The sequence below is a fragment of the Gasterosteus aculeatus genome, chromosome 2 (assembly GCF_964276395.1).
Source record: "Gasterosteus aculeatus chromosome 2, fGasAcu3.hap1.1, whole genome shotgun sequence".
Taxonomy (NCBI): Eukaryota; Metazoa; Chordata; class Actinopteri; order Perciformes; family Gasterosteidae; genus Gasterosteus; species Gasterosteus aculeatus.
The window spans coordinates 12,693,462-12,718,059 of NC_135689.1; the positions used below are offsets into that span (position 1 = coordinate 12,693,462).

The window sequence follows — 24,598 nt, forward strand, 5'->3', positions numbered from 1 at the left end:
AATTATTACTGTGCAAACAGAGTTTCTAATTACTGACCTGCTTGCCATTGTACTGTGCGTTCTGTATGCCCCCCTTCTTCTCCATGCCTTGTTTATTTATCTGCACCACTGAATACAGAATAGTCTATGCGATGTCATTTCCATCCACATGAAAATGATTTTGAAAATGCCAATCTTGCCTATTATACAGTGTAATTACTTGTCTTCTTTTTGATTTTATCATATCTTCAGCCAGCGGGAAGATACTTTGAGAGGCTAAACATCTTAGCCGAGCTCGTCAGCTGATGATTTTCAGTGGAAACAAAACAAAAAGGTGCTATCTGCCACATGTACAAAGTTAATGATTGGGGTTTAAAACCGTCTTCAGAGCTAATCTTGAGATTCAGGAATCACGTAAAGGGACATTTGATACCTGATAATGAAAGGTATGGGTTACTTAAAAAACACTGAACTTTTTTAGAAACATATAATTAAGTGTGGAATCTATAAAAATGGCTCTATAAAATACAAGCTTGTTGTTGACTACATTCTTGAAAACCTTACTCAACGAAAGCATCTTGAAGAAGGTATTTGAATTATGGGCAGACCTTCTCACGCCGTTTTACTTTTTGCTTTCAGTCAGCAGGTTTTTCAACTTGCGAGTACTACTTAACCTCTCTCATGACCGGATACATATAAATACATATTTGTGGTTGGATGTGTGCGCAGTGATGGAAGGGTGACAGATTTTACTGGAGCGTCTGCAGCGCATCATGGAGAAGGGCAACCCTGTTGTTTACTCGTCTGCCTGCAATGTTGCACGAGGGGTTGATCAGGGGAGTTGATAGGAGCTGCAATTTAAAAAGAGGACACTGCAGCGCTGAACAAAAACAATTAAAGGAAAATGAAAGACGGCCCCCAAGGGTTAAAAATAGAAAATTATCAACATGCATGCTGGAAATTCACAACCCCCCACAACACCTTCCGCACCAGCACCACCCTCAAACTTGCTGGGCCTGCATTGTTATGTATGATCAGATCTGCCAGTTCTTCCTCTAAGCTCCTTGTCACATTTTGACTTAATGAAGTGCAACTTAGAAGGGAATTGGGTTCATCATGCTAGTCGCACGATGCTCCCTTGTTGTAGCAAACAGGAGTGGCATGGGACCGAAGCGCTACAGCGCGAGTCGTTATCATTCCGGTCAGTCTGTTTAACACAAAATTAAACAAAGAACTAATTAGTGCCTCATGAATTAATAACTGCACTGTTGCTGAGAATAAGTTAGGTTGCTGAGGGGAGATATAAAATAAGAAGGAAGATCAGGTTGGAATTATTATTACTTTTTCGGGGATGCTTGGGCTCTCAAGGTTAGGAAACTTTTGAGAGGATTTAGGAGTGACTCAACTGGTTCTGCCAAAGTTAGTTTGTGTCCTGATGTAACACTGTGTCTGGGTTAATACATAAGTCATATAAGGCACTGTGCTTTTCTGCATGTACAAGATGTTGATGTTCATCATCTATATGTCAGCCATTTATATGATTCTAGCACAGTATGAATACAGAACCAGCAGTACGTATCCCACTACTTACTTTGTTCTTTATCCAAGCACTGTTACATCATGAACTATTTTAGTAGTTTAGCATTTCTGTTAAAAAAGTGTTTTGCTAAATTTTCTATTCGACAAGATTGTGCCAAGTCACTCTCAGCTACCAAGTAGGAAACTGCAATTACTTATTCTCTCCCAAGCATGATTCTCGGATTACTGCCTGTTGGTAAATTTTTACTGGCAAACTGCTGAAATATGCACAAACGTGGGTGACTGTACTGTATGATGCTCCCCAGGCTTTCATGGGCTTTACAAACTGTAGCTTCTCCGCTGCCCCTCCCTCGGTCACTAACCCCGTTTCCCCAGCTGTGATGTGCCGACTTGGTATCTGTGGACCTTGATACGGTGCATCAGAAGGACAGGAGTGAACAAAAGTACACATTTGCATCATCTGGCGGCTTGCTACTTTTTTTTTTTTGTCGATCAGATGACTTGAGTAAAATGTATGGATCTCTGCAGAGCATGTGTGCATGTGCATGCGTATAGACGTCGGAATAATCAGTGTCTGTCTGGGTTTTTAATGTTTCTCCTTTGCTCTCCTCCTCAGATGAAGTGAGTCCCCGAATGGAGTGACTCCCCAGGAAGAGAAAACGAGGTAGGACAAATCCCCAACATGACTGATTACTGTCCCCGCCATCTTCCCTGTTCATATCTACAACAATATCAGGCATCTTCATTAATCCCCATGGATCAATGTGTCTGGGGGTTGTAAAAATTGACAAATGACTTATTAGAACCCCACCGTTTTATTTTCCAACTGATTAACTCACAGCAATGTCGTACACTATACCGGCACTCTGATGTATCTGTTTTCCAAAGATGGCTTTCTCTCTGTCACTCTCTCTTGTTATGAGGGATCTATACAGTAAAACGCACTTCCACCACTGCGTATGTGAAACCCCGGCAGACAGCTCCAAACTACGAGAGCAATAAGCTGCTTTGAAATATATAAACTGCTGGTTTATCAGTTTTATGACAAAAACAGCGCTGTGTGTTACTTAAAATACTAAAATGTTAAAGAAACAGTGAGTATTTGAAGTTACATAAGCTTTTCCCTGGTAGTTATAGCGCATATATTGTGACACCATCATTAATATTAAATATACCAGCACGTATGCAAGATTACGTTATCCTCCCTGTTATGTTGTTCCATTCATTATAACTGGATATTCTTTTATGTCTGCTTTATGTCTAGATCTTGTTGTCGCAACATCCCACACTGTCATCTTGACAAAATAATATAATTTTTCCACTTTTGGCATTTATTACTGTAACAGGCATTAGACACAGACATCTAACTACAGATGACATCCACCAAATTAACAAGAGTATAAAACCTTTTGTTGCTGATAAAAAAACAAAAAAAAATCTGCCTCTGTACAATTTGACTCTCGAGAGGACGCTAATGACTTGTGACTCGAAGAAACTGGGTTGCTTTTTTCTTTCTCTCCCTGAGATGAAACCTTCTGTGCTAATGATGTTAGCTGGTATGAGCACAATGCTGATGTGGGAGTCTGTCACGAGGATGCACACAACAGCCCTTGCCCCTGGCCTCCTAGTCAAGAGGGATCTAAACATTCAGAAGTGACACCGTGGGCTGTCTCATGTCAAACCGGAGACCCTCAGTATCACCGTGGGGGGGGGGTGGTGGAGGGTGGGGGTGGGGGGTGCGGCGTGGCCGAGAATCAAGGCGGAGGGCTACACCGCACTCCTTTGTCTCTGGTGGTGTCACTCACACAGCGGACGCAGACACACTCCTTGCATCAATCAGGGCTCCAGAAACATGTTCGGTGCAGCTCTCTCCGCGACACGGCGACACATAGATACAATAAGTAGCACCAACGGGAGGATGGGAGCTGCAGACGCGGTTGAGTACAGCAACTTTTCCCCTGAAAGGTCCCCCACTCCCCGGGTGCACATGCACAAAAATACCCCTTTGAATGGGTTGATTTGGAAGCAAAGTTAAGTATGAGTCAACTTTGTGACTTCTTATACTAACTTAAGTCTTCCCCCGTTTAACCGCATAACAACAACATAACAGAGTGCAGTTAGTTTAATTGGCTTTTGATATATGTTAATGCAACTAATAATAAAGGCCAAGGGCTCCAACACTCGGCTGAAATGACATCCCTTCTCTCCTTTTGGCTCCCACAGACTTGGGCAAGAGAGCGCAGTCCCTCTCTTAGACAGTGGGAAGAAAATTAAACTGCCAAATTTGTTTTCATTGGTTCCAGGGACAATCTCAGGGGACTTCAAGGCTTTTAATTGAGCTCACTGAACAGAAATTTGTAGGGCTGCTTACCAACAACAATGGTGTCTCTCGTTTACCTCTCTCGGGTCTCAGCGGAAGATCAGATCAGATTTTTAGGTAAAGTGTTGTTGTGCTAAAATTCTGGTGAAATATACGGGATTAAAAGCATTAACATGGCAGCAAAAAGTGATTTGTTACACACACACATAGAGGGATAATTTCGACCAGAGAAGAGAGTGAAGTTGCCATCCCTCTTTGCCTTTGTTGTCATTTTAGCAATTTTCACCGATAGCGTTGATCAGTCCAACATTATCGTCGCAAAGCCGAGAGTCCAGATCTGATCATCTCATCTGATCGCGCATCGTTTTGTGAGCCTTTCAGAGACGTTCAAGGGATAAATAGTCACACTTTCGCATATAGCAGTTTTATGGTAGTTCTTCGTGGAAAACAAAGAAATGTGTTTGATAATGATTTCTAATTGAAAGTCAGTCACTTTGTTTTGCGCTTTGTTGGTTTATAAATGTTTGTGTGTAGGAGGGAAATTATTCTCTAATAAAAGTTAATTCAATCGTGGTTAAAGGCAAATAGTCCACAATTCGCCTTGGGAAATACAATTTGTCTCACTGAAAAGAAAAAAAAGAGCAACAATTCATAAAACTCAATTTGGTACTATCGCACAATAACAAAAACGAGGAACCACCTTCTCTTTTCGCGGCACTCTTCTCACTTTTTCCAAATTTTTTGCCAATGTGTCAAAACAAGTAAAAGCTACAAGGAAACGGCAGTCCTGTGTAAATATTTATGATGTAACATCTCCATGTGAATAGACTTTTCTCCCAATCCATCTATCATTACGGGCACGTCGTGAAAGCCCACCTCCCGGCGGTGGCTCAGGGGCCTTAGGAAGCTCAGACAGGAGCGGCGTGTCCCCCTCTCATTCAAAGTATTTGTTTTTCCTTTGACGGGGGGGCAGCCCAACTGTGAGGGCATTTCATGTGTCAGCCCCGCCGCTTTCATTCAGGGCTGACTTCAAAGCCCATTTTGGGCCTTTGTTTCTGTGACGTGGCTGCTGGACCCCAAAAATGCCCAAACAGAAAAATGTGATGTAGGTCAAATTACAGCAGTTGTGCCCGTGAAAAAAAAGAGGAATTCTTACGGTCAAAGCATAGAGCCCTGGTTACCACCTAAGCCTGGCTTTTGTGCTTGTTTTCCTCATACCTCTTTATCTGTCCATTGTAGAAGTGAATGGAAGTTGGGGGAATGTAGAATAAAGAGGCTGGAGTTCAAAGTGCTTGGCAGAAAATCAATGATTGTGAGTCTAATCCATAATATTCTGCGTTTGTATCACTCCGCACTGGAACAAAATGTCAAATGTTATAAATGTTATTAGACTGGAGACCATACTGCGGTCCTGTTTTTTTTTTTAGACTATTTGCTTTTGCAAGTGTGGATGTGATTTAATGATGTATGTGGTGTACTGTATCTATCAGGGCCTTGGCCAACACAATTCCTGCAATTACTTGAAATGTGTTACATGTCTTCACTTGGTACAAAAAATGTGGATTGAAGGATCTTCTGCAGTTCTTTCAAGCGTGGCAGTCTTAAGAATGTGACGGTGCAGTAGATTTATGAGGTTGTGTGGTTGCAGAAGTAGGTAAGTCTACTGCCTCACCTAAGTGGATTACAAGGTTTTAGGCTTTTCTCCTTGCACAACTTATCGGCAGAAAATAGGCGTCGCACACGTTAGCGAAATATTGCCAACCAGACTCTCATAACATTATCATTAGCCATGGAGGATTGCCGAAATGTGATTAATACATCATCATTTTGACAGACTGAGCCTGAAAAGGTAATATGGATTATTACAATGGTTGTGGAGCTCAATACCGTCATCCACGTTTATCCATTTATCTGCAATGATGAGACTCCTTTGTGTTGTATAGCATTGTAACTTCTATCTAAATAACAAAAGATATCTCTCCCATACACAATTGTCGTGCTGTTAATATTCAGCCCATGCAACAATGCACATGAGAATGGAGTGATGAAACAAACTTGACTCAGAAAGGGGGAAAAGTCTATAGAAACCTTATGAGCATTATGAATCGATGTTGAAACACCTGGCACTTCTAGCTATCTGATTACCTTCAAACTAAAGTATTGCGTTTTTATTGTTCAATTACAACTGGTTAAGAGCTGAGTCACGCAATTCACTATCTGAGAGCCTTTTTTCTGTCTTTGTGAATACACGCTGCACGTCTTTCATTTTGTGGGCCTTGGACGGAACGCGTTGAATAAATGCCATTTTTCTGTCGTTTCAAGTGCCTCTTTACTCTCTGTAGATCCATTCAAGCTTTCAATACCTTTTTCTCCCCCTCTCTTCGGCTGTCTCCTTTTTCCACGAGCAGGAGGGTTTTACTTTACTCCTTTGTCATCCTAATTGATTGCATTAACCTTTTGAGTATTGAATTTCCTGTGCATCACGCCGAGCACAATGTGGAATATTATCATAATCCTTCCAAGTAATGGACACAGGGCAATCAACAATGCTTTAGGAAAAGTACATATTTCAAAGATGGAGCATCATATTATTTTCAGTCCAAAGACCTGGATCGGGGAAGACGCTTAAGCCTTAAGAAACTTTGTCGATAAGTGAAATACGTTTCTTTTCTTCCATCTAATGAAGTTAGAATAGCTTCTGCTATGTTGTTTTGTCCCGATGATATCACCTATATAACACTGTTACACAAGCAAAGACGTGGTCAGTTTTAAATGCTTTTCTTGCTATTTCAATATGACAAATGGTTCCATGAAAATGGATCAGAAATAAGAAACTGAATAACTAACCGCTCAAATTTTTGGAGATAATTATAATATTTATTTTTATTCTTTGCATACCGTTACGGTCTGTTACAATTTGGTCAAATGTGGCACGCTATGGAGCAGAGAACATGAAAATGAACACACATTTTAACCCAATCCTTGGGTTATTTCCATGTGGCCAAAACCACCAGTACTATCAAGGTCACTTAGGTGAGATGTGAATGAGAGGTGCCAGGATAATGCTTCAGTGCTGGCTGAGTTTTTGTCTGCGTATTTTGGAGATCTCTCTTATTCAGTCGACGGTGTTATTATACATGCATGCGCGTTGATCTTTTTTGAATTCCTATTATGCTGCATTACAAGTTATCTTTGATTCGAGTTTTCCCAGATATCATGGGAGTTATCAAGTTGGTTTGTCTTTCTTATACAACTTTAGAATGGAACTTCTTTCTTTTTCTAAGGCCAAATCATCTGCGTCACGCGACATGCAGCCACATTACGTGTGCCGTTAATCAAACCCACCTTTGTTATTTTAATGTATGCCATTTTTGTAAAACTTTAAGCAGCCACCTCTGCCACGACTCCCTCAAAAAAGATATTTAAAATCATAATTGTACTTTCCTGGTAGAACAGGGGTTAACTGAAAAACTGGGTCATTGAGAGGAACCTTCACTTTGCTTTAAAGAAATTCTGGAAAAGTGTTGATGATCAATAGTTGACGAGTAGTTGACTTCGAGGAATTCTCAGGCAAGAAGGTCGGCCAATTTCTCAGCAGTCTTAAAATAGTGGGTGGAGAAGATGTGTCCTAAGATGTTCTGGTGGTTCCCTTTTTTATAAATAATAAAACTGGTGGGTGTGTTATAATAATTTGGTATCACACTGTTTAGCTTCCCTGAGAAAGCAAATAGCAATCTGCTGGAAGGGAGGCTCCAGCTGAGAGTCAAACATGAGATTCAAGAGGGGCATTGCAGATATCTGGTCATGGAAAAGTGTCCATCCAGTTCACACGTCTTTTATGGATTTCAAAGATTTTAGTGGGTTAGCATGCTCACTTGTGTCGTGCTCTGGATGATTTCCCGCAGCAAAATCAAGTTTCAGTTATTTTGCACAAGTCTGCTAGTATTGGTTTATTATTATCTAGCTCACCCACCCACATTTACATAAACGGAGATTCAAGCAGGGCCAGAAAAATTCATTTGAACAAACACAACTTTTATAATTACAATATATAAAACGGTATCTCAGCTACATTAATTATATTGAGCCCCCAAGCCTAAAACTAGACACTAGTACAAGGATAAAAGAACAATAACAGCCTGTTAACAAGGCAGTAGGTAGCCTATTGGCCTATTGCGTTTAATCTGCTCCCGTAGCTATTTTATTTAAACTTGATGGTAAAGGCCTAAAAGTAGTTTATGTTGCAGGACCAATGTAATACCCATAACTGTCTTATAAAGGCTTAATGTCAGGAGGCTTTAGGGGAAGTGGCACTAACTTAACACTGATCAGTCTGGAGCTTGGGAATTAGAGACTGCAAATCTTTTGAGCAGAACGGTACAACTGGGATAGTTTGGAGGGATACAAGTGGGCTGCCATTTTTGTTCCACAATGGATATATATATATACATTTTGTGCTGTATTCGTCATCTTGTTTGTAATATTGTGGGGATAAACTACAATTTAGACACAGAACTTCGATGCATGAAATGTTTTGGCTGCTCTGCAGTCCACTTAGAACCCTACATGCTGTCTGCTGTCTCCCATAAGCCATCTACTACAGTATTGCTGGACTTCTACAGAATGCTGTGTGTTTCCCTGTAAACAGTAGCACAAATCCATTAGTGTAATTGATTGTTGAACAACAGACAAAACTTGTTATCATGTTTCCCTGGCAACGGCAAACATTATCTGGACTCTGTTGATGAATTGAAGCAAAACACCCCATAATTCATATCAACTCTATTATATTTTTCGGCTCAAAGAGGAAAAATCAATTGAAACAAGCTCTTATGCATGGATAGATGCTTGTTCTGATCAATACTTTTTTCACAGGGATAGTGCCTTTGAGTTTGATTGAGGCCAGGTTATACAAAGCTCGCCAGTGGTGCTTAGTACTGATGTAAAAATGCACATATTCAGAGAGGGCACATTCACCATTGTGTTACATTTTCTAGCACTTTCACCTGTTTTATTGATCAAAATGGAATCATGTGATTGAGTGAGGATGTGGGTCAACAAATAGGTCAAGGTCAGTCAACAGCACAAAGCCTTATCCTGTCCATCTTTTGCATCCCATCAAGCGTCACTGGTATTCCACTGGGAACCTGTGCCCACAGCATATGGAAACCAAGGGCCCGTAGTTCAATTATACAATCCCATTGCGCTTTAGAATATTGACATATCGCTGTACTCTGAAAATGTCATGGATAATGATCAACCAGTTCACCAGAAAATTCTTTAATACAAACCAAGATGACAAGACAAACCAAGAGGCTAGATACGGCGTGCGTGGGATTTGTGGCTGTAAGGTCAAAGGTACAATATCTTAGTTCCGCATGAATTCTTCACTTTTCTCTGAGAAACATCACACATCCATAGCCACACACGGTGGTCACAAGAATAATGCATATCGTGGTGTAAAGGAGGGGGCTTCGCAAAGGTTGTGTCAACTGGAAGAACTTAGAGATATCTTTGTGTCTCAGTTACGTCTTTGATGCAGAGACCAAAAGCCAAGTTTCGTTTTTTTTTTTAGGGACTCTTGAACATGCCATGTATTCACATTTTTTGACCAAGCCTAAAGTAAATATAATCCGATGTGGAAATTTTGTTGCACCTTTTCTTTATTAATAGATAATTTTATAAAACGGATGCAAGTGGTCTGAGTGAAATGATGAATAAATACATGCAATACACAACAGGTCAAATCTGGCAGCATTCAGCCGTATATTTTCATAGTTTCTATCTCCTCTTAACGTTTGAATTCTCTATTCTCTTCAGCAACGAATACAGGCAGAATCTTAATTGTTCTAATCTGGTTACCGCTTGCTATTTTCAACAGTTGCATTAGAGAACTCCCGTCCTCCCCCACTCTGTCTCTCTCCCTTCACCTCCCACACTTTCTACCCCCCATCTACCATGACCTACATGGTAGTCACATGGCCCAGGCTCCCTGGCTTGGCATTTTATGGAAAATCTGCAGGAGATAAAGCCACAGGGTTTAAGGTGTTATCCCTGCCTGTCCTTCGAGGAGGGCTGAACACTGAATGAGGTTTTATTGCATCAATGCCGTTGGACACACACCTGCTGCAAAGAGGACACCATCCTCCTTCCCTCCCTGTCTCCCCTCCCTTCTCGGTTTGATGGGATTTAGTAGAGTGTCACCACAGTGACTTTGGGGGATTTCTCTTTCCCTGTCACTGTCTTATGCCTGCTTGCTTGGGTTATTTACTTAACCTGTCCAGAAAATGGACTGTGATCTGCAGCTTACTGCCAAAGCTAAGGAGGCACAAGTGCCTCGTGCTAGTTAAGAAATGCCAGGCTGGCACCTAGACGCTGGCTTGCTGCTCTGGCTTGCTTACTCCCCAGTTGGTGCTGAGGGCTTAGTTTTACACTGTGACCGAGTCCCCTTCACACTGTTGTCTTCCTGTAAATTTTCTGCTGCCTGTGCTATTCAGCCAATTACTGCAAAAGAGCTTTAGTGATTTTTCCCCCCTTCTCTTCCTCCTTGTGTGTATTTAAATATTTATTTTACAAGGGAATGACAAGGATAGCTGAAGGTTAAAAAATGCTGAATTTCATAGTGCATATAATGTCAACTTTTTCTATTGTATTACCAATCAATAATAGTCTGTTTGTACAGAACAAATGCACACAGGGCAGACTAATGTAGCGTCTTTGCCTGTTGCGTTTCAATTTAGATCCTTGCCTTCTGCTATTACCAGCAGCCGCTCTAAATGTTGTATACCCGTGTTTTTAACAGTCTTTAATAGCGAACCCTTTTTTCGGATCAATGAGTGAAAGATTTTGTGTTCCAGTAATTGCATACATTACTGGTTGGATTTGGTTGTCTTGTAGAAGTGGCGCCTTGTTGTAGCAAGGACAGAAACGAGTGTGACTGCATGAGTTACTGTTAGAGTGTAAGTGAAGGCAGTTTTTAAGCACTTATTGTTTGTTTGCACTTGTAGTTTGTGATGCTGCAATCGTCTTTTCTCACCTCTTGATATTCGTCTGATCTGGTACATACTGTCAACCGTAGTAGCTAGATATTCAATAATTGGTTTAGAACAGGGGCGCCCAATAGGTCGATCGCGATTGGCCGGTCGATCGACAAGGCGGGTGCCGGTAGCTCGCCTGCCATGGGAAAAAAAATCATGCCAGGTCACTGCAAGCTAACGCAAAACCAGATAGGGCTAATTAGTGACCCGTGCTAACTAATGTCATTCAAAAGCAACCCTGGCTGACTCCTGTCACCTGAGTAAGGTAACGACCAAGAATGTGTGGAATGGTTGTGACGGGACGGTAGATTGTCATGACTTGGTCACACAATCCTAAGCCCATTCACAATAATACGGTCTGCTGTATTTCAATGCATGCCCATATGGTATGTTTCTTGAGTTGTGTAGTCAATTTGAGGGTTCGGGTTCTATATTTGACTGGATGTCTGTAAAGCGCCACTTAATGAATATCAATCCAAAGCTAAATGTAATGCAGAGGCACAAAGCAGTTAAGGATGCATTCAAAGTTCTGCGTCATTTTGCATTCTTGTGCTAAAATTAGGTTTTCTTGTTTCCGTCTTTGATAAAAACAAGTTACACAAGTCATAATTGTGCATAAAAGAAGTGACACCATTGAATACACAGTGTTCCAAAACAAAAGAGCAGAATAATAAAGGGCTTTTCCTTCCAGTGTCACGTCAGCCACGCCTTGCAGTGGAAACGGAAAGCAAACTGCTTGATGTGATAAAATAAAGACAGAAACACTGCAAGGGAAAGGTAGAATTAGGATCCTGAAAGATTTATGCCTCCGTTTTATTTATAATTTGTTTTCTTTTCCTCATTGCTATTGAGTTTCAACTAAATATTTGATGAAGAAAGCCTAGAAGTAAGGATGTTATGTCAGCAAGGAAACAAAAGTAAAGAGAACGAACTGGGAAATGTTTTTTGTTTTTTTTTGCAAAGTTTGCTCTTTGGAAAAAACCAAGAGGCCTCTGCTTTCACAAGCGACTTGCTAATTGAATGTAGGGGGAGTTCGCTATCTGCGGGTTGCGTTGAGCCCTGCCGAGGCTAGCCGTGCCTCTCCGTATGCAGCGCGCTGAGTGCTGGGTACTCTCCGTGCACAGAACACCATCTGCATTTCGCTGTTAACGCGCCTTCACATCCGAGGGAGGATTAGGAGAAAATCCCCTGGTTTTTTTCAGCCAGTTGACAAATATCAGATTTGTCTCTAAAAAATTAGCTCCATCTATATCTCTCGCCATATGACACACGAAACAGATTATCTTTAATACCCAGCCAGCTTGGGTGTGGAAAAAGCAGATTAAAGTTTCAGTTTGGTCATATTTACCCAGCCACTTCAACTACAAGACAGCCGGCATTACACAGTAGACAGACCTCTTCATAGAGATTCCTCCCTCCATCCTCACGCACTCCCACATCCACACCCGAGCCTCTGCCTTCCAGAGACAAGATGTCTTCCTTGAAACAATTAGACATCATACTTTAAATAATTCATCATTTACCAGTCAGTCTTTCCCTTCTTCGTGTCCTTTAAAACAGACAGCGTGAGCGGCCAGAGCAGCTAAAGTGAATAATAGCAGCAGGTGCCTTTTCAGCTGGACCTTTGTATTCTGCAGAGGGTGCTGGGCTGTTATTTTAGTGGCCCACTGGTGGGGAGCAGGGGGTGGCTGGGAAATGGACCTGGTGGCTGACCTGAGACCCCGGAGCTGTCCCATTAGCAGTGTGGTCGCCACTAAACATGACCAGCAACAATTCCTGGTCCCAGTGGCTCGAACGCAGCCGGAAAACCGCAATGCAATATTCACTTATGGTCACCTGTGAAGTTAAAGAAGCTCGAAAACCTTCGCATTCGAGGGTTTAAGAGCGTTACTTCCCAAGAAAAAAACTCCTTTGACCCCTGAACGAGGTCGTTCATGTCTGCAGTGACAGATTGTAAGACTGGACAGGCATGATTATTACCAATCAGCATGCATCAGAGGGATTTAAACATATGAGTAAGATGCTCCTTAAGCCTCTGCTAAGTCAATATGTTCCTCCTGACCATTTCATTATCAAACGCATAATCGTCATCCGGCGAGCACAGAGCCGACGGCCTGAGGCCCTACCTGGTGTCCTGGATGTTGACTTCCTTGCTTCCGCTCAAGACCACTGCCCCACCCAGAGGTTGCTTTATGAACACAGGAGCCCCATAAATGAAATTAAGGTGTCAATTAGTCAATTACAGCATAATAACTCTGAGGGCAGACATTTAGAGCCAGAGAGAACCTCAGCTAAGTTCATTTCCTCCGGCCCAGGAGCCTAGCGCTTGGCACACGTCACTCCCCACCCAGACTCGCTGAATAAAGGCCCCAGTGCTCTCCCTAATGTTATTTTCCCCTGGATATCTTTTTTGATCAACAATTTCCTTTCATGGGTTTGTTTTTCAGAGACAGGGTATGCGCTATTTTTCTCCCCAATTTGGCTAGGGAGAATTTTATAATTTAGTAATTAAAATCTTTGTTAGGCTTTAGAAATTGCGGCTAATTGAATTTAATGGGAAGATGAATTTCAATTTTATTTGATTAGCAGGACCCCTGGCATAGGTATTTATGGAAAAAACTCTACAAAAATATGCTGTGTGGGCTAAGATGGCATAATAGAATTACTCATAATCGGATTTCACTGTCATGAATTTCACTCTAATTTCACTCTAATTTTCCATTAGATAGCTGGTTTACAAATATTTGCTCATCTGCGATGGGAAAGGCTATCTGTCTAAAATGATTACGGAGCAAGCCTTCAGAAATATGTCCCCTTTTTTTCCCCTCCCTTTTAAAAACCAGATTGCTAGGGATCAAAATTAGGAAGATTGCATTATGGATGTCTGCATCCGGGAGAGCAGTGGGGGAGATATGATGATTACGGCCGGGGGATGAAAGCAGTGTCAAGAAAAATGTATGACTCAAAAACCTAGGCCTTATCTATCTACAAAATCTCTGCTCTCAGCACACCGCCGCCAAGCAACATGCTACATCATAATTCATGTTATATCATGTAACAGGGCATGAATATAAGAAGTGCAGTGCAGTACGCTGACTAATGTGCAAATGTAACAAATACCTCATACAAACTGTTAATTGCTATCGAGTGTGTACCTATTATGACATTTTGCAAGTTGATTTCCGTAGCATATTATGAAAATTGAATGAAGAATCTTTGTCATGAGAAATGCAAATGATGATCGTCAAGAAGTGGTGTACTGCCGTCATCATTGTCCCGGCTGTATTTGTGTGTACGTTTAATATTCAGCTCCTTCTCTGCTTAAAAATAAATATATATCGCAATATAAACAGACGTGAGAGGGAATAATATACCACATCACAGACAACCTAGAATCACACCGCGGTGAACTCTTGTTGAATCCCACTCTAAAATACCCTGCTTCAGAATTAAGCTTTTACACGTTCAATTTCCTGCCAATTTGGAAACAACATGCCAGTGAATATCAAGAGCAAACTTCATCAATTGTCTACTGAAAAACACTCACTATTTTAATTAGTCGAGTTTAAAGTTTGCTCTGTGGTGGAAGTGCTTTGTGCGGCTCGTCCTGTGTAATCTCCCACCTGTCCACTCCCCCAGTGAGGACAGACCTCCACCCACGCCCCCCCCCTCGCCCCTTACCCCCCCCGCTCACTCCCCTAACTGCCAGCGACTGCAAGAGGGGTTCAAAAACACAATCTGACTCTCGGCAAAGGTCAGATTTCTCACTCGGCATGTCTCTGGGCTTTGGGCACAAAAGCCGCTGAATTCACATCTATCAAGCGGGCCGTAGCTTTTGTCCCGGGGAACGGAGGACTCGGAGTGGGCCCTTCACCAGACCAGCCCCTCCTGGAGCGCACTGTCAGGGGCAGCCAAACGTCTGGCCCCGGCGGCCCTTTGACTGATGTACCCCCGCCATGTCACGCGCACGGACGCCTGCACACACACTCTCACGGGCGTACACACTCCACCTTGCCCTCGACACTCTCCCGCGTGCTCCACACAATACCCGCAGGCCACATCAAACGAAAGTCCCCACAGTTCCTTTGGAAAAGCAATGGTTTCGGCCCCAAAGACAGCAGCTAAAGGGCCAGTGGGCTGTCCCTCCTGTGGACATTGAAAAAAATTCCCCAGTCAACTGAAACCTCCCCCAATACCAAGGTTACATATACTGTAGTGGTTTTTGTTATTTGTATTGATATGCTGTACCTATGTGGAAGAAAGTATAGCTCAAGTATTATTTTTACTATTATTACCTTGCAGCTTGACCAACTATGACTTTTTCACAACGTTAGAGTAACAGATTAATACAACAACTACTGTGATCATGTTTGCTGTAACTTCAGTGTTGACGCCGTTTTTTTTGTTTTAGTTCCACGGCGGTAGTTCTCTTTTGACAGGAGCAGATGGCAGTAGTAACTTAAGTTGCACACCTATGTTATGTTATGTTCCGTATCAACTCGTATGAAAGCGCCACGTACTGACCAATCAAAGCGCGATGCACGGGTCGTTAGATAATGTCACACAACTGCCAAGATGTTAAAGTCCAGAGTGAAAACAATACAGTTTGAACTGCCAATGAAAAACAGTACAGCATGAAACAAATCACAGAATGAATGAGTAAATTGTTGGGCCTATATAATCACTGGTACATGTAGGGCATGTTAGATCCAAGTATAATTACATGTGTTAAAGTACCCTCCCTTATTCTGTGTGAAACGGACTTGGGAACAAAAAAAGAAAGCCAATAACAATTCAAAGAGTTGCAGGTAGGGCTTTAAGAGCTAGTTCTAATGTCAAAAGAATTATGCTGCTCTAATGTTATATTGTCTGTGTCAGAGTCGGAGTTCGAAAAGAAAACACTTTGTTCTCCTGCATGCAGCGCACCTATGCCGATGGGTTGGCCTAGCAGCAATCTATCAGCACAATAAATCACATTTACATAACCACAATAACTCGGTCTATATTCTCTTACTTATATGTTCATATCAGATACTCACTGATGCACGTCAGCCTCGTGAGCCCTAACAGTTACGTAGACTCGTAGCTTTACGTGTACTGTGCGTGATTATACGATATGAAAGTAGATTTTGTATGTTTTTGATATTTTTATATTTGGCCTTGAGGTGGTTTCACAGCACCAGGTTGCAGCTGAAACCATCATTTCTCTAACAGGGTGAAGAAAACCTATTCTATTCTATAAGAATACATCCAAGCAGCGCATTTACTTAGCAGAATATTCTTTGTAGTCTGATCTTCTCAGTTTCAAAAGTAGATGGGGCAATGACACAACAAGTCTGTTGATTTACACCTCCACAAAGTTGGTAATTTATTCTCAGCTGTACTTCCTGCGTTTAGCGGTTGCATTACATTACATGTCTAGCTGACGCTTTTATTCAAAGCGACTTACAATATGTGCATTCAACCGTGAGGGTACAGAGCCAGAACACAAATTAAGAAAGTACAATGTTTTAAAAAACTACAGAAAACGCCTGGCTGTCCGGCTAACAACACTATAGTTTTATTTACAGTTCAATGTCAGATCAAGGGTGAAGCTTTTTGATAGAAACACTTCTCTTTATGCAAGTTACGAAGGGGGAGACAAAGCCTTTTTCAGGTCTTAACCGGTATGAAGTCTGAATCAACCAAAAGCTGTTTTATGTACATACTTTGGACTTTGCTGACAGCACTCAGGAACTGAAGCCAGGACCATGTATCATTGCATTATAGTTCACAGCCATAAAGTAGTTCATTTCCTCTTTTCTATAACCAGTAAATGCTAGTTATACATCACCTTTATTCAAAATGCAACTGCTGTGGCAAACAGGAATACCAAGTGACCTTTCAAAGTCTGGCATTTTTAGCTATTTGGTGTCACTGCGTAAATTCTGCATTCTTGACATACAGAGTCATGTTTACAGTATATGGACCATTATGTCGAAATGGTCCAGAGGCACTTTGCATGCCACTGCGGAAGAAACTGCCAGGCAAATAAGGGGTTTGTCTTATAAAGTATTCATTGCCACCTGGTAACGGCTGTCGTTTATCATTTCACCTGAAATTACAATGAAAACTGATAGCTTATCAGAGGGAGGGGAAGGAGAAGGAGAGAGCTCTGAGGGAGAGAGGCAGCGAAAGTACGCTGTATGGCGCGGAAACAGAGAGGATCCCTGCGATGGGAGAGACGTGAAAGAGTTATTGGCTTCAAGCGTTAAAGTAACATCTTATATTCTTTACCTCTTGATGCTCCTGATAAGACACATTAAAGGACAAGCATGTAGATCACATGTAGTAGCGTCCCTTCGAATTTAGCTCATAAAATTGTAAACATGTCTTTTTACACAATAGTAGGGGTAAAAAAACGGTATAACACATTTAAACAATGAACACAAAAGCCTTGCATACGTGTGTGCGACAAAAGTATAATACAGTTTATCAAACGCGTTCTCTCCTCCTACCAAAAGGCTTTTTTTTGCTGTGCTCCCTTCATTTGAATAGAGGCAGTAGAGGCTCCACCCCAAGAGAGTTGAAAGGCTAGAAGACCACAAAGATGGAAAAGGCCAGCCCACTGAGGGAGGGAGAAAAAAACTGCTCCGGTTCCTCTGCCATAATTTCCTATCAGCCTATTCAGACAACATCCCCAACAGCTTGGTCTGTGCCTGCGTGTGTGAGGGTGTGTGTGTGTGTGTGTGTGTGTGGGGGGAGAGCAGAGAGCGAGCGAGAGGCAGAGAGAGAGCACGACGGAGAGAGAGAGAGAGAGAGAGCGTGCAGGGAAAGGGGGAGGCTCTATATTCTTTCACCTACCCCCCGTCAAACCACAGGAAGGAGGGGCCAGACCCTAAGCTGCCAATCAAATCCGCTCATGGCAGCCGGCATTATCTCAGCAACAAACTATTGACAGATTACATGTCAAGGAGTTTAGTGCATGATTGAAGGAAGCCTTTTTTTATGTAGTTACTTTTCCGCTCTATTTCCCCCTCCACCAACCAACATTCGAATGACTTTCTGACAGAGTTGAGTAATATTATGAAAGTTACATGTCTGAGAGGATTTAACTTCGACTTCCCTGAATATGGTGAGTACTCTTCTTCTTTTCTATCTTTGCTAGATATGTTTTATTAGCTGACAGTTTAAGGTGCGCCTTTATCTCTGACTGAATACACGGGGAGGGGAAGTTATTCGTGATTAAACTATGTGCCCGAGCGTACGTAAACCCAAGTGTTGCGACACCCTTATTTATAGCTCTCTGACAGTGCCCAAAGGTGACTGCAATATCAAGTGCGATGCCCATTCTCCAAACAAACAACTCAAGACGCTGTGTAACACGCAGTGCACATGAGAAGAAAGTTCACACAGCCAGTTTCATTTTCTCTCGTCAGAGTCTATTTCTTTTCTGGGACGCGAGAGCAGCAAAAAGTCCCTGTCAGGCAGTTCTGTCTCTCTCGTCCTTGTTTTCCTGCTTGTTCAGTTAATTACATGTTTTTGAAGGAGCTACTATTGGTAGTGTAGAAATACAGGTATCGGTTTTACCCACAAAGACACGGGTAATGCTGTTAGAGTACATAGAATGGCCTAAGGGTTTGTTACCAAGGGGACAAAGCAAACAAACTGTTGTGTTGCTCTTGTTGTTACACATGTAAAGGGTACGGGAGCAGGGCCAACACCTTTCCAGGTACTTCTAATCAGCTCATACGCAGTGCATTTGGGATTGTTACGTAAAAATGTAAACCGAATGATACATCAAATGCATTACATGTTTGATCAAATTACAACAAATCACTACGTTTATTTAAAATGAGAAAAATATTTTTCCTCATTGATTAGTATTTTTGGTGCAATTGCACCTGTGGGGCAGATGATTTTAATTTTTATTATACCTGTAACTGTCAGGTTAATAACTAGTTACTGTGCGGACTTCTGAGGGGAGGAACTTGTCCTGCTATGACTGGATTGAACCGTATACTTATATAAGCTCCACTCTGCTCGCCACTTTACTTGTAATAAGGCTTTCGTGTGTGTGTTTTAAAATAAGTCATACTTCACACTTACATTTAGTCAGTCTTTCTGTGTGCGTGTTCTCTGTTTCCATGCACTGAGGGGTGTCTTCCTTTTATGCATGTGTGTGTTGACAGTCCCTCTGTATTTCATTATTTGCACTACAGTCAAATACTAACTAGTCAATGACTAAACTTTTAAGAGACATTATCGGTTCCTTTTGAATTTGATAAATCTTATCTGGCCTAATTTTGAAACGCTTTAAAAGTCAAGAATATTTAGTAAAGATTTTGGGCAAAATCTGAGTAAGCTGATCATTTCAAAATGAGTTTAAAATAGGAATCACTGTTTTAAATTCAAGAATGGACACTCGAATTTTTTTATGGTGAGAATTCTTTTATTTGAGGTGTTTTGACATTTTTCGAAAAAGAAAATCTGTAATTACAACTTCACTCAAGCAGGTTATGCTCTAGGCAGTTCTTTCGAATACATTTGTGTGCCAGTTGTGTACTCATTCTCTATTTTATTTGAATCCTTTTTAAAGATTATTTAGTTTTTCACTCTTGACACCACAAAAGGCGTTTCTCCTCTGTAACTTGTATATGGCAGAATTAAAAAAAAAAAAAATCCCATCTAAAGATATCGTTTCTAATTACAAAAAACTCTGAGAGACTGTGTAGCAGACCACTGTGACCACTGACAAGAAGGCTCGGTTATAATGTCAGGTTATTTAAGGTGACCTGCATTATAGCTTCAAATGACAACAAACAAGTAAAACTGTAATTGTGACACACACTAATTTCAAACTTTTGGTCAGCACAGAAAATGTTTTTCTACCCTCATATGAGTCGTAATGTTGATCGCCTGCTCCCTCGCTGAGTTGTCTCATTAACCCTTTGTGGCCCTCTCCATCTTTTACGGCCTTCCACAAAACCAGGATGAAAAAACAAGCCCAGTTCTGAAGGCCTTCAATAACCTTTTATCACAATTTAGCAATAACCTGAATCAATTTGATGTCTTAAGCAATAAAATATGCTGTTGCACTCTTATTTCTGCTGCTCCTCGGTTGACAGTAAATTTACATTTTTTAATTAAACCAGCCAGATTTTTTATTAGGGGGCTGGGCTATGCTAATGGAAATGTTGTGTACAGCAGATTAACAGAGTTTTGAAATAAATTTAACAGGGAGACATTTGGAGGAAAAAAAATGCGAGTCATTGTCTTTAACCTCTTTCATGCCGATTTCTCCTGGGGGACGCTTGTATTCTAAGGAGCCTTGTCAGGGAAGAGTGCTTCTCAGCAACGAGGTGATTAGTATCGCCTTGTCAACCGAGGAAAAACACTCACATTCTCAAGATTTATTTTCAAACACCTTGTTCAATGACACCAAAATATGATTTTTGTTTTCACTTACATACGCATGCTGAACACTGATGCAGTTCACATCACCCTCCTTGAGTTTGTATGAATTGAGTGTTTAAAAAGAAATGGATATTTCCATGAAATGTTTTTTTTTTAATTGTCAAAATGGACACATTTTATTGGAATATTTGAAAAATGTAATTCAAAACAAAGCCTCTCCCATCATTTCCTCTATTTTTCTTTTGTTAAATTATTCATTTTTTATGTTTAAATGTGTTTTTCTGATTTTACACCACATCCGACAAGAACTATTAAATAAGTGTCAAATACAGTAGTTAATGGCAGAGTATATGTTTGTGTAGTTTTATGGTCCGCTTTCAGCATTTGATTGATGTTACGTGAGGCTGTGTGTGTTATGCCTGGTTTTAGCGGAGTGGCAGGGGGAGAGAAGGGGAAATACAGACAGCAGACAAGGGGAGGTGTGTGTGTGTGTGTGTGTGTGTGTGTGTGTGTGTGTGTGTGTGTGTGTGTGTGTGTGTGTGTGTGTGTGTGTGTGTGTGTGTGTGTGTGTGTGTTTGTGTGTATTGGGGGGTAGACAGAAAGAGTGGGACAGCTGAGTCCTGGTTGAGCATGTGCCCAGTCATCAGACACAAGCCACCCAACACCATAATTACCTTAACCCCCATCTTATAATACCCAAATCACACCAACTGGCTTTTTCTTTTTTTCTTTTTTTTTTACGGGCAGAAACAGGAAACACGAGAGATGAAACAATCAAATAAACTCCAGATGCACGTGGGCTGCCATGCATCTCGCCGCGGTAGCCAACGTGTTCATGGCTACTTGATATGGGCCGGGAGCGAAGTGGCATCGCCACCCCCTTTCTTCCATCCTGTGCACTCATGCAGTGGCCAGCACCTAATTAAAACCTCAAAGCTCCCCGTCACCAATCTGGAGTAATGGCCTAATTAATACTCGGTGAAGAAATATTCCAGAATGATAAACAGGTTGCACCTTGGGTCTTCATTGCCTTTATCATCTAAAATATAACGGGCCAAGTTTTAACTATCAAAGATAATGCATGTTTGTTAAACTAGACTACTTAAAAAAAAGGGGGGGAAATGAGAACGGTGAGGTATCCTTTTTAATTATACTATCTTATAAAGAATGGCAATGAATTATAAATGATGTCATTAATTAGAAAAAAAAAGTTTTAATTATGTATTATTTTCTGGGAATTTTCCTTTGTTTCTTTTTTTCGAATTCTCTCAGCGTTAACAGCCAAAAATAAATCCTTTTTTTAAAATCTCACAGCTGTATATGCCATGTCATGTATTCTTGTGAGATTCAAGAGAAAAGCTCCCTTCACCTTTTTTCCCTCCCTGTCCCGATTTCCTAATCTTAAATATGAAATTATAATTTCATGCAAAGTAAGGGGGAAGAATAGTCTCTAGTCATTGACATGCTGTATAAGAGAGGAAAAGGGGAAAATGAAGAGGTAATTAGCAGGGTGGAAGACTTTGTCGCATTTGTCTGAAAGCACGGTCTCCACTGGCCATGAATGAATTTGCATGCTTAGTTTATCGAAGCGCACTTATTAGGCCAGCTGAAAGAGAGATTAAGCCAGCACAAAATGTGGTGACTAATCCTTTTAAATGTGGCGGAGGGTCTATAAGGTGTGAACCGTTACGCGCGTAGGTTCGTCGGTATGGAATACTTTCACACAGCTGAATGTGTGGAAGAAGAAGCAGCAGCAGCAGATGCAGGGTTAACTATTTAATGACAAGGACAGTGATTGACACAGGTAATAAATTGATAGTTTATCAGAGACACTTTTATCTCTCTAGAACAAATACAGCAGGTGGGGTCAGCCTGGGTACAATGATGGAAACACTTTGTGTGGTCCAACATCTGTTTTTTTTTATAATTCATCAATACCTTGGTTAGTTTAGTTAATCATACATGTAAGGTCAAAGGCGGGACGGTGTTGAGCTAAATCCGTTGTCTCACTCTACTGCTGCTTTTTTTTTTCATTCATTTTTTATCATTGAGCACATCTCTTAAGTTTCAATACTCTACCAGCTTTGCTTTGACGGGATTAAGGTGCTTGTCGTACCGACTGTGGCTTTCATTTTGATCCGAAAGAAGAAAAGAAAAAATCTGTACAAACAAACAGAAGCAATTTTTTCTGTCAACCATCTCCGTGTGCAGGAAAATGTTTGCTCTGCCGGGTTACGGAGCCAACACCCCGTCCCCGTCCCCGTCCCCGTCCGTAATTGACTGCAAACAGGAACGTAGTGACTTTTAAACACTGTCCTCCTCTTTCTCCTGTGTGTCACACACATAGACACACACACACACACAGGCAGACACGCACCCCGGCCCCCCTCAGCCTCAGGTCCCCCCTATTCCGCCGTGTGTTTTTTCATGTGACATTCTATTGACTTGGGTCAGTAGCAGGCAGCACCGGCAATAATTACTGCCCGTACACGATGAATCTGAAGCCCAGCTGTTCACTTCTGTCACTGCCAACGGAGACAGAGAGAGAGAGAGAGAGAGAGAGAGAGAGAGAGGCAAAGCCCAGTTTGCTGGATTCCTTTCTTTTTTTTCTTTTTTTTTACTTGGTAACTTGATAGGATTACATGGTTCCAGAGCCCACACCTGTTAAGAGGCTGTTAGCAGAACAGTTGGCCGTCCCATATCCACAGCTTAGCCTTTTTCTCCTCTTGTCGCTGTCCATTCCGTATCCCCTTTTTAGGATTTCACCCCCGCGTGCATGACGAGAGTTCGCGTCTCACCGGGCTCCTGCCTCAGCCGGGGGTGAGGGGCTGGTTTTGGGGGAGGGGGGAGGGGGGAGTGCGCCCCTTGAGACACGTGAGCACGTATGTGTTTGATGTTTGGGAGCGTAGCCTTAGCGCCTGTGTGCGGGAGGCCCGGGCCCTGACGTCTCTCTTTCCCTCCCTCTCCTGAGACACGTGGGCCATCAGTTGCACTTCCCTCGCCGAACTCAGTCACACCGGAGCCGCCCCCCCCCTCGAACAACGTGTATTTGAGTAACACAACAGCGAAGAAAGAATGAATTCAATTCGGTTTTGTTTTCCACCAGGGTGGAGGGCAGGTGTTGGCAAGGTCATAAAATCTCCAAATACAGGTTATACCAGACGATTTCAATGATTAAGGGTTAGGTTGAGACGTTTCTGCATATTTCAGGAGTGCCAAAGCCCTGTTGTCTATTAGAAATACTTTTGGAAGGAGTGGAGAAATGAGTAATGCATCAAATGTGTTGCCTGTTTTCTCTTGTTCGGCTGATAATGAAGTGAAAAACGGCCCTGGCATGAAGTCTGAACACCGTGAAAAACTGTGCAGGAGATGACAGTTGACAGAGTCAGAAAATACACAATACAGAAGGTTGTTTAGTGCCTTGGTGCAACGTCTCGCGCTGCCTTATTTGGCATTCAGCAGCAACCCGGCTCTTTGGCTTCGTCACTTTCGATGGACTCTCAGCACCTGTTCCCCCTATTGTGCCGGAATTTTCTATATTTGGCCAAGTCGAAACCCTCTCAATTGCTGCGTGTGACATTAGTATTTGGAAATGAACTGGGCATTCTGCTTTCTTAGTCGAGAGACAATATTAGAAAACATGATTCGACTTGGGAGAACTAGGAAACATTCCTCTCCGAGGCATCGAAATGTTATGTCGTCCCTGGCATGTTATTGACACGTTGCATTGCCGTGCAATTTCTCTTCCTCCTGAAGCACAGGAGAAATAAAAAAGAGCAAAGTTAATAGATATCTCAGGCTAACTTTTTAATTGTTCTGATACGTAATCGCTAAATGACAATAAAAAAAGGAGCAGGGCCACTTTAAAAGCTTTATCTCTCCTGCTCTGTGCCCAAAGTGTCATGTCCATAACAGCACCAGCTGATCTACAGAGTAAAATAACCGCTAAGGCTTATTGTTTGGACAATATTGGAGCCCCCCCCCCCCCCCCCCCCCCCAAATCTCCACCCCCCCCCACCCCCTGCCTCCTGCTCCCCCCGCTGCTTCTCTCCCCTCTCCCTTGATTCATTTCACCCACTGTCCTCGCCTGCTGGAAAATGGCGTTAATTTTTTTATTACCTGTTTGACTCTCCAGCCTTATTACTGTAGCCCCTTAATGTTCTCTGTAACCGTGGAAACCAGATGAATAAATGTCCGCCAAAGAAAATGAGATGATTAAACAGGTCACCCTTGCAAAACAAATTCGCTTGGTCGAGCGCAATTTGTGTACCAAGCGGCTGTCTTAACAGTTTGCTAACAAGGGGATTGTTTGCCAGACTAACTGACA

General features: G+C 41.9%; 1 protein-coding gene and 1 long non-coding RNA gene across 7 annotated transcripts in view; one reads left to right on the forward strand and one right to left on the reverse strand.

Moving 5' to 3' along the window:
* Positions 1 to 24,598, forward strand: part of casz1 (castor zinc finger 1) — a 155,346-nt gene that overhangs the window by 64,616 nt on the left and 66,132 nt on the right. For 3 of the 6 annotated variants that reach the window (XM_078083529.1, XM_078083531.1, XM_078083530.1), the window contains one exon: positions 2,135 to 2,182. Coding sequence is in view for 2 of the 6 variants with exons in the window: in XM_040193497.2 (XP_040049431.2) it covers positions 17,941 to 17,989 (49 nt within the window). In the remaining 4 variants the exon portion in view is untranslated. Of the gene's footprint in view, positions 1 to 2,134; positions 2,183 to 17,526; positions 17,990 to 24,598 lie in introns of those variants that run through there. The other 3 variants (XM_040193497.2, XM_078083526.1, XM_078083528.1) reach the window with 2 other exon arrangements.
* LOC144384509 (uncharacterized) lies at positions 16,215 to 17,583 on the reverse strand. Its single transcript, XR_013451291.1, has 2 exons — positions 17,373 to 17,583; positions 16,215 to 17,084 (listed from the first exon to the last, which is right to left on the reverse strand). It is a non-coding gene; the product is annotated as an uncharacterized LOC144384509 (long non-coding RNA).